Genomic DNA, 12744 nt, shown 5'->3' on the forward strand with positions numbered 1-12744 from the left:
GTTGAACAACATCGTCACAGGCACCTGATTCTCCCGATCCATATTGACATTGGAAACCATCCATCTCTTTCGCCAAATACATGTTCGTGAGGTTTCATACTTTCTTAGATCACTCTACATTTGAGAAAACGCCAGCGTAAAAATACTTAACAAAGAACCAAAGGGCAATATTTGCACACTGATTTTGCCACTTCATAGCGTCAATTTGACAGAGCGCAACCCTTCGAGATCCGCAACCACAAAAGACATTCCATATACACCTCGACCTTAAACTATTCTCTTGTCCAGTTTTCCTCCTTTATGCACCGTCCACCATACCCTTTAACATTGCTTTACCTTTGCAATGATTTCTTCCATGCGTTCTTTCGGTTATGGACGATCACAGAAGTGATTTACAAGGCAGTGTAGAGAACTGCCTTCATCGCTGGCAGTCTTAGCCCCAAAAATAAAGTAAAGAGAAACTAGGAATCCAGATGAGCTCCTCAGCGTAGCGATTAGAATTTCACAGGGAGCAGGTATGGAAGAGCAAATACGCTTGCTCTAGCAAAACTTCAAGAGAAGTTTACATATTTCCACAAAACAGAACACCAAAATCTTCAGCATGCAGAGAGTCACAATAACATATGGGCTTGGTGAACGCGAAAGGAAATTGTATTGCAGCTCAAAATTCAAAATATCATGCTTCAAAGTCGACGTTGAACACACCCAGCTGACTAGTTTAATTCAACATAGTCCTTAACAAATACTAACCCACTATCGAAAGAAAAATCAGACAACCACAAAAACGTCTCCATTCTTCTCACAGCAATTGCATGGCCTAAATCAGTACCTCCTTGGTCCACCGCGGCCAAAAGCCTGGGGAGGCATCATAACCTGCGGCTCGACCTCAACGAGCCCAGGAATGTCGGACATGCCAAGAGAAGCAAGCATGTCAAGGGTCTCCTTGTCAACCTTGATCTCGTTGGTCTTGATGGCCGACTCTTCAGGCACAAAGTCCATGCGGCGCTCGCGCTCCTCCTCCTGCAGCTTCAATGAGATCCCACGGACGGGTCCCTTCTGAATGCGCTTCATCAAGTGGGTGGAGAACCCGGCGATCTTGTTTCGGAGCCTCTTTGATGGGATGATGGCAACTTCCTCCAGGATCTTCTTGTTCGTGTGGAAGTCCAGAGTCATGCGAGAGTAGTACCTCTCGATAACCTGGCGAGAGGACTTCTTCACGGTCTTGGTGCGGACACGACCCATGATGGCTTACCTTTACCTACATAACATTGGAGAAACCACCAAAAAATGACTATCGTATCTGACCATTCCAATGACTATGGTATCTGACCATTCCAAAAACACGCCTCAATTCCACATTTACAATTCCACATTCAAGGTTCATGATGCGCAAAACCACCTAAAACCCACAAAAGATAAACAAACAAACGCCACAAGAACAGAACAGCCGTCACCATATCTCAGTTGCAGTCACTTGTCAGATTACAGCATCAACACGAGGGGTGGGGAGAACATCAGCGCAGCAGAAAAACTCGAGCTTTTGACTCCGTCGCGAATCAGGAGAACGTCAAAATCAGATATTTACAACAGAAATTCGAATCCCATCATTAATGGCGATGAAACTTCGCCCAAACAAGATCCAATACCGACACTATGCTGAACTAAAAGAACATCCATAATCAAAGTCGCCGGAAACAGAAACCTCCAACCCCGTAAAAACTAACCTAAAATACCAAAAAAAAAAAACTACCCACGACGGCTTCAGACAAGTCGAACTTCGAAACGCAATCGAGCCCAGTGATTTCTAAACGTCAGAAGCTAACAGAACCGAATAAACCCTAACCCACCATCCCATATCAGGTTTTATGGCAGCAATTTGCAGCAGAATAGCCAAAGAACGACAAGGTTAAGATCCCGAGACGACGCTTACCTGCTGAGAGGAGGAGCAGACCAAAGATGGAGCTGGAGATGGAATGGGCACTCGGCGACTGCAACAAGGAATGAGGTTTGGCAAGTAGATTGAGTTTATAAGTATGAGGGGACGCTAGGGTTTCTCTCTCGAGCCGGTTCGGTCCCCCTTTTTTTTTTTTTTTTTCCGGGCTTGTCTTTTATGGGCTCTATATGTAGGCCCGGCCCAAAAGAAAAGAAGGCCCAAATCGAATTGCTCGATTTGGTGGCCGAACTCGTTTCTTTTTGTATTTTGATTATTTTTGAGAATATCTACCGTAACCAAACTTCAAATCTCTAACATTCAATTCTCAAAAAATTTTGACCAAAAAAAAAAATTCTCAAAAAATCAAAAGTAAATTTACTTAAAGCTCATCTCAACTTTAACATGAAATAAATTTTGTGGCTTGTTTGAAGTTCCAATGATTAATTCCATATTTTTCGAATTTTTATGACAAATTCTAAGACTTTCGGTATACTTTTCTTTTTTTAATTTCTCATCCCAATGGATGCAGTGGTCTGCAAATATTGTTGAGGACCTCTCATTGAGACTGGGGATCTTATTAGTTTTACAGCTGAGAAACTAATGGTGACTTTGTTGATATTGACGAAGCATTAGAAGTCAATCCAAATAATAATAATAATAATAATAATAATAATATTTTCTCAGAGAAGGGACGATAAGATGCAGAGAAAAAGAAACTGCATATGCTTGAGAGACGAAAGAAAAGATAGCGAGTCAATTGACTTTGAATATGGCACTTGGTGTTCATATATTTGTGTTGGCAAAGTCAAATCTTATACAAGATAAATGGAAGTAGATCAGTACATCATCGAGCTTGCTTTATTCAATGCTTTTCAACACTTCACGCTTAAATAAAAACTTCAAGAACAAAGATCACATTGTTTTTATTAGGAGTTGATCTTTCTCCCTCGTCTCCCATGCTTTTATCTTTCTCATGCTTTCGGTGGTGGGGGTGTAAGGACAGCCTTCAGTGCTTCAATGGTGGTAACATTAGTCTTGAAAGACTCAGCCAGGATCCCGTCGTCGATGCCGGTCCCGAACACGGTCACGGGGATCGACACCAATCCCGCGCTTGCACTCCCGAATGCCGAGACCGCCACTGCGAAGTCGGTCTGATTAGCATTGTACTGGAAGTGGACGAGCCCCTTGGGGAATATGAAGATGTCGCCGGTCTGGAGGGTCTGATTGAAGAGCTTGTTGGTCGTGTCGACGAACCCGACCTGGAGGGACCCGTATATGAGGAACAGGAGCTCCGATCCGCGGGGGTGCGTGTGTGGGGGGTTCACCGAGCCGGCCGGGAATTCGAGGACCGCGTACGAGACGCTCTGCCCATCGAGAGCAGGGAACTCATTTAAGCTTGCTTTGGTCACCGTAAATGTGGTCGGGGGATTGCCACCAACGAGAGACCTCATGCCGGTGTACGTGAAGAAGCTGCCATTGAGGTTAGAGTTGTTGACGTTCGGGGGGACCACAAAGTCGGTGAGAATGTCGGGATCGCCGGCGCTCGTTAGGCCAAAAAGGGACAAAGCAAGGACTAATGCCACGGCTAGCTCATACTTGGCCATGATGGACACTTTGAAGTTCATAAATATTGACTTCCTTTTGCGTTCTTTGTGTGGAGACAGGCTTGAGATCTAGCTTTCTAACATGGCCTCGGTTTTATAGGAAGATTTTGAGAGAGAAGAGAGCTAAATGTTGCTTGCTGAAGTTTACAATGCCCTCGATGTTTTCAAGACATGGTCAAATAATTTAAGAGTAACGACAGCAGCTTGGTTCCATGCGTTTGCTATGTCTTGCTCGAGCATAATGCCGAGATATTTGCATCGAGGACGTGTTACAGCTCTGTTATACACGTTAATCATCGGCCAAAAGCAACATATCTCGAACTTGTCAAGCTGTTGCCTGCTTCTCGTTTTGACTTATCTGGGTTTCAAGTTCAACTCCTAAAAATTAAGACAGCCGGTCGACGAAAAAGAGGATTATCTTGCCATTCAACACACGTTGCTCATATTTACCTTAGTTGCCATCTACAAGAAGGTAATAGGCTTAAAGAATAGCTGAATCCCCATTTCTCTTTCCTTGTTGTGGTTATCAATGCGTTGTCTTCTAGTATGAAACTTCTAGGTGATCTTGTAAGCTGGAATGGTTCATTGATTTTCTCTTCATCAATGAACAGTTTTGGCTTTTGCTCAAGATGACAATTTTGTATAAGCTTTTGACTACCCTTAGGATCTCAAGATGACGAGATGTCGCATAAGCTTTTGCTCACCGATGGCAAGATTTCACTTCTCATAAACTCTAAATATACAAAGACATTGCACTGAAATGCACATATAGTTAACTTTTTTCTTCTGCAGCGATGTCGGCATGCATGTGCTGTGCAGTTTGTGGTTCTCTAACGATGATAGGTATTAATGTCGATGAGGACTTTAAGTTTCAGTTGATCAATATGCAACCAAGTGGAGGTTTCTGAGAATCCTCTCTGCTGGTTTATTTATCGAACCAATATATCTGATAGAACGAAACTACATGTGACACTGCAATTGTAACATTAACATGGTCAGGATGATCCCATGTCATTTGTATGGAAAAATGATCAAGATTGCTGCACTACTGCGACATTGTAGATAGATATTTTACTCTAAATTTTGCTTTTTTCCTTTCTCTGGACATCTTTGAATCAAGATGTAAATATCGGATCACTGACCCATATGTTTCTCGTATTCTAAAAATCAACGATTATCTGAAATTACCCTTCTTTTTTGTGAATTGGGAATTCCTTCATAACAAGTTGCTTATGATAAGTTCCTACTTCCTAGCTTCAGATCATCAGTCCTGCACGGTTCATCATCACCACAGCCACAAAGTTTTTATGGGCTCGTCTGAAATGATTCTTGATTTGTGCTTCCGGTATCAAGAAGATGAATATTTGTGATGTGCAGTCTTTCTAAACTGATGTGCACTCTAGGTTTATCTAATTGAGATTAGAATGAAGAAGGTTATATATGTTATGTTTCACCTTCTGTGATGAGCCTCGACCACTCTAGCAATCATTCCTCAGCCCCAGTACTCTTTCAAATTATAGTGTCTATTTGATTCGATTATGGTAAAAAAAATGGTAAAAAATAAGAGAAAGAATAGGAAGAAAGTAGTGAAATGTTGATAAAATGTAAACAATAGCTGAACAGATGAAGTTGCTTGACAATGATCCAACATAATCAAACAGCTTGCTTAGCAGAGTCTTCCTCTCTTAGGCATTTGGTTGCGTAAGCCTGCATTTGCGACTTGAATGGTGGAGACTTCCGTCTTGAATGACTTTTCCAAGATCGTGTCTTGATACTGGTGGTAAAACACTCAGGGCAACCGACACGGTTCCTACACTCGCGCTTCTGACTGCAGAAATTGGCTATTGCAAATTCCATCTCATTAGCATTGTACTGGAAGTGAACAAGCCCTCTAGGGAATATGAACATGTCACCTACTTGGAGCGTCTGAGTGAACAGCTTGTTGGTCATGTCGATGCATCAGACCTCAAGGGATCTGTATACAAGGAACAAGATCTCAGACACATGGGCGCCTGTGCAGAGGGTTGACAAAGCCGGTCAAGTATTCGAGCACTGCCTACCAAATGTTTGCTAGTTCAGAGCTGGGAATTCCAAGGCAGTTGCTATTGTTATTTTAATTGCTGTTGGTGGATCTGACGGAAAGATAGCTCTGATGCCCGTGTATGTGAAGAAGTTCCCGTCAACAGAAGTGACATTTGACGGGATGTACCAATCTTAAAGATCATCTTGTATACTCACAAGAAGGTGCTAATCCACCTCATTCTATCAAGCATCTATTCCTCATCCATTGAAACCTTGAGGACTTTATCGCATTAGATGATTTAGCTTGGTGCAGTGAAATAGATTACATGGTAAGTAAGATGCATAATTTGGTCCCTGTTAGTATTCTAGTTACTAACAGGTTCTACGAAATGAATCAGATTTTCAAACCCATCGACAGCACTACCAGTTGGTATCTGTTAGATAGGACACAGATTCCACAGGATGTTGCGTAGAGATCACTCCATTGCTGGCTCGAATCCAGAAAGCTGCGGTCTTCAAGAGTAGAAAACTATCAGGCAACTCCTTGGGGGAAAAAAGGTGGGTTACCTCGTGAAATTCATTTCCCCCATTTTAGGGTGGCCTCATCTCAAATGATATATATTGCAAGAACATAATTTTTTTTTCCCTTTTCGACAGTTTAGAACATAATTTTTTCTTTCCCTTTTCGACAGTTTATGTGTTGTTAAGCCATTACTTTGTATTTGAAAGATCACATCATGTCTCCATGTGGAGTTGAGGTCTGTATATATCAAGTTCAAGAGCGATACACTGTTGATGTGGCCTTACAAACTTCAAATCACTTGTTTAGTAGGGTGATTACATAGGAAATTCTACATTAATCAATCCAATGCGAACCAAAACATAAAAAACAAACAGTTAAGACTGATCAGATCAAACAGCTTTAGCTTTATTACTTCATCCAATGAAACATTCCATAGCAAGAGAATGGAAGTATCAGTGTTTTTTGCCTTCCTCTCTTAGGCCATGGGTGGCTTGAGCCCACGTTTGAGGGTGTGAATGGTGGGAACGGTCGTCTTAAATGACTTGGCCAAGATCCTGCTGTTGATGTTGGTGGAGAATAAAGTTGTAGGAAGCGAGACTGTTCCAGCGTTTGCACTGCCAAATGCGGAAATGGCTACTGCGTAATCTGTTGCATTAGCATTGTACTGGTAGTGAACCAGTCCTTTCGGAAATATGAACATGTCACCGGCCTGAAGGGTCTGAGTGAAGAGCTTGTTGGTCGTGTCAACTAATCCGACCTCCAGTGATCCATGAATAAGGAATAGGAGCTCCGATGCACGAGGATGCGTGTGCAGCGGGTTGAGTGAGAGGGCCGAGTACTCAAGAACTGCAATCGAGACACTCTGCCCATCAAGAGCCGGGAACTCTGCCTGGCTTACTTTCGTTAGTTTGAAAGCTGTGGGAGCATCCAGCGGCAGAACAGCTCTCAAGCCGGTAAACGTGAAGAAGTTTCCATCTGGAGTAACGTTCTGTGGGACTACGAAATCAGTTAAGATGTCTGGATCGCTAGCGCTCACCATCTGGAAGACAGACAAAGTGAGAACTAATACCACGAAAAATCCTTGCTTGAGGACTGGAGAGGCCATGGTAAGAAAGCTGGCAGCAGCGGCAGATGGTTTCTGTGCTATTTGTTCTGATGAGTAAGTTTGAATGATGAATTTCAGCCTAGAGCATCTTTTTTATACAGGGTTAGCTGAGAGAGGACAAGAGACTCTGAACTGCATCAAGCTGGAGCGATGACTACTGTTTATGGAAACTACTATGCCCTTGTGAACTTTACAAGGTAGTTTGGTTCACGCATATCCCTAGAGCATAATGTAGTATGCTGATAACTAAGCTGCCTTAGTAATATTAGAACATTTAGATATCATTAAGAGATATTTAGGAAATTTCCTCTTATTTCAGTATCTGTTTTGATTATGCATATCTGATTTGATTTCCTTTGATTTGATTTCCTCTATCTAAGCCTATAGAGATATTTAGGTATTCTAATGTACATGATGATAGCATAATGGTCATTGTTGTTTGTTACTGTTGGAAGTAACGGTGGCATGTGAGCCACCAATTAATGCTAGCATAACACCGACGGTAATGGAGGGAAGGAAATTTTTTCATCATAATGCTAGCATAACACCAATTGCCTTTTCTGTCAATTACATCTCGTGGATTACATGCCACTGTTACTTGCAATAATAATGGTGACTGTTAGTTTAAGCATTTCTCTTCTAGAATATTCTTAACAAGCTGAAACCGAAGAACGCGGTAGGAATTCATAAAAACTTCAGTTGCGGTGCTTTGATCATTATAGCGAACGAGGCCAAAGAAAATTGAACCATCTGCATTAATTTTACTTGTTTCTTCACGTCAGTGAAACTCATGTCTTCGCACTTGCTCCCGCAGAAGATGCTGTTTCTCTACATATTATTCTTCATAATTGCACTTTGTGCCTCTTAAACCCTGACATATTTTCGCTCAGCAGACAGGAAAAAGATGATAGAAAAAACAAGTAGGCGCGCTGAGAACGGGTTTCTGATTGTAGCCATCGTGCAGTATTTGATCTTCTTGTTGGCTATTTATATTAGCCACTCCCTTCTGTAATACCCAGTGGTGCAGTGCAGCATCTCCTTTCTGTTTATTCAACTTGTGACCTCTTCAGAACTTCCATCTCTGGATGCTACAAGAGTAGACTATTGCAAATTATAACGATAGAGGCAAGACCTAATGACTAAATTCATTGCAGCCAATAAGGGAAAACATGTAGATAATTCGACTAATGCAATTCGTGGGATTCATAGAATGGGTGTACTCTAATGGATTAGCCAAAGGCAAGAGCAATGGTAAGCTCCTTTACGTAAGCTAGAAAAGCGAAATGACCCCTTTGAACATGTTAGAAACCTTGACAAGCAGGACGCTGTTTCGTCAGCGGTTATCATCAATATTTGCAGAATGACCTCTGATTTCAGCACTTGCTGCTTGACCGCCTCTCTCTCAAATTCGATTGTTCATGTAATGTGATTTTGTGTCTTGTGAACAAGGGAATGAGGCTCCTTCACATGCCTGCAGCAGAAGGACAAAAGCAGAAGCAGATGCACCGAACCAAATACTTCAGATTCCTTAACACTGATCTTGTTAAGCAACTCGCCGTCTGCCAAAAGAACAAAAGGACAGAAAATTGCATTTTGCATCGAGCTGAACAGCATGATAGAGTTCTCCTCATGGCTGTTAAAAATTAAAATCACCCAATAGACAATTAGAGCGAGTCAGTCACTGTTTATTCACGAGTCTTGCAAGATCCACATCCTACAGCACTTTATTTAACCCACAAATGAGCAAACATGTCTAAATATTTTATCATATGGACTGGAAAGCCGAACTGGAAGTGAGTATACATTCAATTCAACACGAGGGCCTAAGCTTCAATTTTTTGATAATTTAGGGGCACAAAGTGAAGACAGACCATTAAGTTCTTTTTTGTTCCTACTTTGAGTTTGGGCCGTGCGAAGCAGGGAGCCCATAAGACCTAGAGGAATGTACAGGAGAAAAAAAATGGCCCTAGGCTTCCAAGAAAACACAAGATAGTACCTCTAACGCAAGTCTGATCAATTAATGCGAAGCTCTGTTTGTGCATACGTGACGGTAGATAAACTGTAGGGTTTTATAGATAATTGACTAACTTGAAATATTCGTTCTGGTCTCGCTCAAAGAATCGATTGCGTGGTGCACATGATTCAGGTAACTAATTCATTCGATGAAGATGTTAAGACGCATGGTCTCTATATTCCAGGGGCCAACAAATGCTAAGTTTCATCAATTTCCGTGAAAATCAACCAGGTTTGAGAACCAAACAACGGCATTGTCAATAGATTAAACACGGATGCCACGGTGTTGCGTAAAGATCACTCCTCAACCGTCTCAAATCCTAAAACGCTGTAAGCTTCGGGAGTTGAAATCTGCTCGACAAGTATGCCGATTCATGAACAAGGGAAGTTGACCCGGAAGCAATGAATTTAGCTAGGCAGCTCTTTGAAATGAGAAGACCGTGTAGCTGGCGAAGTGTATTTCCGTTAGTACATGAAGGCTTCATCTCAAAGTCCGACAGCAAAATGTAGTTAAGCCAATACTTCGTATTTAGAAGATAACATCATGTCTCCTTTGGGAGATAAGGTCTTTGTATTCAAGTTCAGGAGCAACAGAACGCCATGGAATCGTGCAAAACTGTTGCTCGATGGCCTCGTCAACTTCGAATTGCTTGTTTTGTAGGGTAATGACAGAAATTCCAAACTAAGAGATGCAATGTGAACAACAAAAAAGTCAGTTTATTCTGACCAAATGAAACATTCAATCAGAAGACAATGAATCGACTTGATTGTTATTTTCTGCTCCTCGCTTAGGCCTTGGGTGGTGTAAGCCCAAGCTTGAGAGCTTCAATGGTGGAGACGTTCGTCTTGAATGACTTGGCCAAGATCCCGCTGTCGATGCCAGTGGTGAATACACTCGCAGGAAGCGAGACGAGTCCAGCGCTCGCGCTACCAAATGCGGATATAGCTATAGCGATGTCTGTCTCATTAGCATTATACTGGTAGTGAACCAGTCCTTTGGGAAATACGAACATGTCGCCGGATTGGAGCGTCTGTGTGAAGAGCTTGTTGGTCGTGTCGACGACTCCGACCTCAAGTGACCCGTACAGGAGGAAGAGGAGCTCGGAAGCACGCGGATGCGTGTGTGGCGGGTTGACTGAGCCGGCTGAGAACTCGAGAACTGCCATCGAGACACTCTGGCCGATAAGAGCCGGGAATTCCGCCGCGCTTGCTTTCGTCACTTTGAAAGCCATGGGAAGATCCATCGACATAACAGCTCTCATTCCGGTGAAGGTGAAGAAGTTCCCGTCCACTGCTGTGACGTTCAGCGGGACGACAAAGTCGCCTGTGACGTCCGGGTCGCCCGCGCTTGTCATCTGGAAGACGGACAGAGCCAGGAATAATGCGATGAAGAACTCATGCTTGTTGGCAGTAGAGGCCATTGGTAAAACTTGAAGGTGAAGTGCAAAATGTTTGTATGATGGATGTCAGAAGAGAGAACGGTTTTATAGAGTTCTAATGCTGATTCGGGATGTGATTGTAAACAACATCGAGGCCGGAGAGACGGCTATATTGTCTCTTGCAAACTGCAATGTCCTCGTAAACTTCACAAAGACGTGGTGCATTTTTGGACATTTCATCAACCTTGTTTCATATACCGTTTTCATGCAAGCTTAATGTTATGCTTGGAGAATAATATGACCGGAGGAAACAGAAGCAATGGAAATAAACACATACTTTGCAAGATGTAAGATAAGCTGAGACGTACTCGTATGCCATTGTTACTTGAAAGCACCATTATTACTTGAAAGCAACACTCAGCCTGAATGATAATCATTTTATTCCACGAATCAAATTTGACCTAAAAATTAATTTTTCTATTTCTATATTTTGGATGAGTTTTTGAGCAAAAATATATTCTTAATAACTATACAAAATTTTTGTTCTTAGAATAAATAACGATAAATTTTTCTTTCTAAGTGGCAATGGGAGGTGATCAGGTGCGGGGAGGCCATCAGCCTCTGGGGGCCACGCAGCCGGTGGCCGAATGGTGGACGATGGATATCGAGCAACAAGAGTGAACAATGAAAACAAATTTCATTTCTCACTTTTATTGTAGAAAAGAAAAAGCTAAAAATTTTGAAGAGCCTAAAACACATACCTCAAACAATTGAGTATCATGGAAACACATATGAAAAACGAGCCTAAAAAGAATTATTGATTGGAAAGTACACAACTAAATATACCTTATTTTTCACAGAATTAAATGCACTTATCACAACGTTGTGAAAGAGAGAGCACTTTGAACCTTCAAGAGTGGGAGAGAATTCTACATTCTTATGTTTTTCTTCTTCTGGGTGTGTTTATTTCACGAAAAACGTAAGATTTTTGAAAAATATTTTCCGAAAAACTATTTTCCAAAAAATTATTTTTTTAGAAAAACGGTTAGTTTTCCTTTGTTTGGTGATACGTGACCGAAAATATTTTTTGGTGTTTGAATTGCATTTGAAAATTGATTGAAGGTGTGTTCTACACCGACAAAGAGGAAGAGGAGGGAGCGAAGCCAACAAAAGCACAGGAGGGGCTAGGGTTGGAGAAGGTGGTGGTGATGAAAGGGAGGGGGTGAAGGAGAAGGCGAGAGGGGAGGAGGAGTTAATGTTCACAGACAAAGAAAGAAAAGAGAAAACAAGAAAAAAAAAAAAAAAAAGAAAGAAAGAAAAGATATAATAATAACAAATTCATATTTTAAGTTTTAAAGGAAAAAAAACTTTTGACTAGGAAAATATTTTCCGTTGACTTATTTTCCTAAATAAACCAAACGCTGGAAAATAAGAAAAAAAATTTCCTAAATTTTTTTTTCGCATACACACCCTAAATTTTAAAAATACGTTCTTATCTTGAATCAAGATGCTACAAAATAATGCCTTAAACTGTTTTTCTTTTGAATTATAGGCTACGGGCCCTTTTTGAGTTATGGACTGGATTAACCCAACATGGGCAACCCACTAACAATAAAACCCATCAAATTTTAATTTTTGATTTTTATTTCTAACATATTTCTGAAGTAAAAAATTTATTTCAAAAATTGAAAAATAAAGACCCAATAACAATAAACCCATCAAATTTTAACTTTTGATTTTTATTTCAAATATATTTCTAGAGTAAAAATTTATTTCAAAAATTAAAAAATAAAATTACGTTACCAAAAGATTTTTAAATGCCCATGAAAAAAAAAAAAGTTGAGAAACATAATAATTATCACACGTCATGCCTTAAAGGTTTCAAGGGCGAGGGCATTGGTTTAGGAGATCGGAGGTCCATCCCCCTGCAAGATGGGACTAAACTTGCGGCGTACTGCCCCATTAATAAGAGGAATCTGTGACCCGAATTTAAGTAAAGGCTGCTGTGTAAGGACTTCCGAGCTTCAGGCATTGCACAGCTCGAGAGCCTCCCATGATGCGTCACTGGGATGAAGATGATCAAATATGTTTTTACGTGAAATGAAAAAAAGTACAGATTTGAATCAAAGCCTGTGCCTTTTCCCCTCGGCCAAAAGCCGAAAGAT

General features: G+C 41.2%; 4 protein-coding genes across 4 annotated transcripts; all 4 read right to left on the reverse strand.

The window, feature by feature from the left end:
- Positions 1–626: 626 nt before the first annotated feature.
- On the reverse strand, positions 627–2072 carry LOC104454090 (40S ribosomal protein S17-2). Its single transcript, XM_010068823.2, has 2 exons — positions 1931–2072; positions 627–1258 (listed from the first exon to the last, which is right to left on the reverse strand). Exon 2 carries the CDS (start codon positions 1240–1242, stop codon positions 823–825), a length of 420 nt encoding a protein of 139 aa, XP_010067125.1. The 5' UTR covers positions 1243–1258; positions 1931–2072; the 3' UTR covers positions 627–822.
- An 832-nt stretch (positions 2073–2904) lies between these two features.
- LOC104455797 (germin-like protein 9-3) lies at positions 2905–3999 on the reverse strand. The gene is made up of 2 exons (XM_010070528.3): positions 3988–3999; positions 2905–3522 (listed from the first exon to the last, which is right to left on the reverse strand). Exons 1-2 carry the CDS (start codon positions 3997–3999, stop codon positions 2905–2907), a joined length of 630 nt encoding a protein of 209 aa, XP_010068830.2.
- A 2558-nt stretch (positions 4000–6557) lies between these two features.
- Positions 6558–7187, reverse strand: LOC104455799 (germin-like protein 9-3). The gene has a single exon (XM_010070529.2). The coding sequence runs from the start codon at positions 7185–7187 to the stop codon at positions 6558–6560; it is 630 nt and encodes a 209-aa protein (XP_010068831.1).
- A 2710-nt stretch (positions 7188–9897) lies between these two features.
- On the reverse strand, positions 9898–11101 carry LOC104454091 (germin-like protein 9-3). The gene has a single exon (XM_010068824.3). It carries the CDS (start codon positions 10619–10621, stop codon positions 9989–9991), a length of 633 nt encoding a protein of 210 aa, XP_010067126.2. The 5' UTR covers positions 10622–11101; the 3' UTR covers positions 9898–9988.
- Between the last annotated feature and the right edge of the window lie 1643 nt (positions 11102–12744).

Source organism: Eucalyptus grandis, chromosome 7, assembly GCF_016545825.1.
Source record: "Eucalyptus grandis isolate ANBG69807.140 chromosome 7, ASM1654582v1, whole genome shotgun sequence".
Taxonomy (NCBI): domain Eukaryota; kingdom Viridiplantae; phylum Streptophyta; class Magnoliopsida; order Myrtales; family Myrtaceae; genus Eucalyptus; species Eucalyptus grandis.

What these genes read in the sequence shown, in the direction of transcription:
- LOC104454090 (XM_010068823.2), bottom strand. Translation starts at nt 1,242, where the DNA reads ATGGGTCGTGTCCGCACCAAGACCGTGAAGAAGTCCTCTCGCCAGGTT.
- LOC104455799 (XM_010070529.2), bottom strand. Translation starts at nt 7,187, where the DNA reads ATGGCCTCTCCAGTCCTCAAGCAAGGATTTTTCGTGGTATTAGTTCTC.
- LOC104454091 (XM_010068824.3), bottom strand. Translation starts at nt 10,621, where the DNA reads ATGGCCTCTACTGCCAACAAGCATGAGTTCTTCATCGCATTATTCCTG.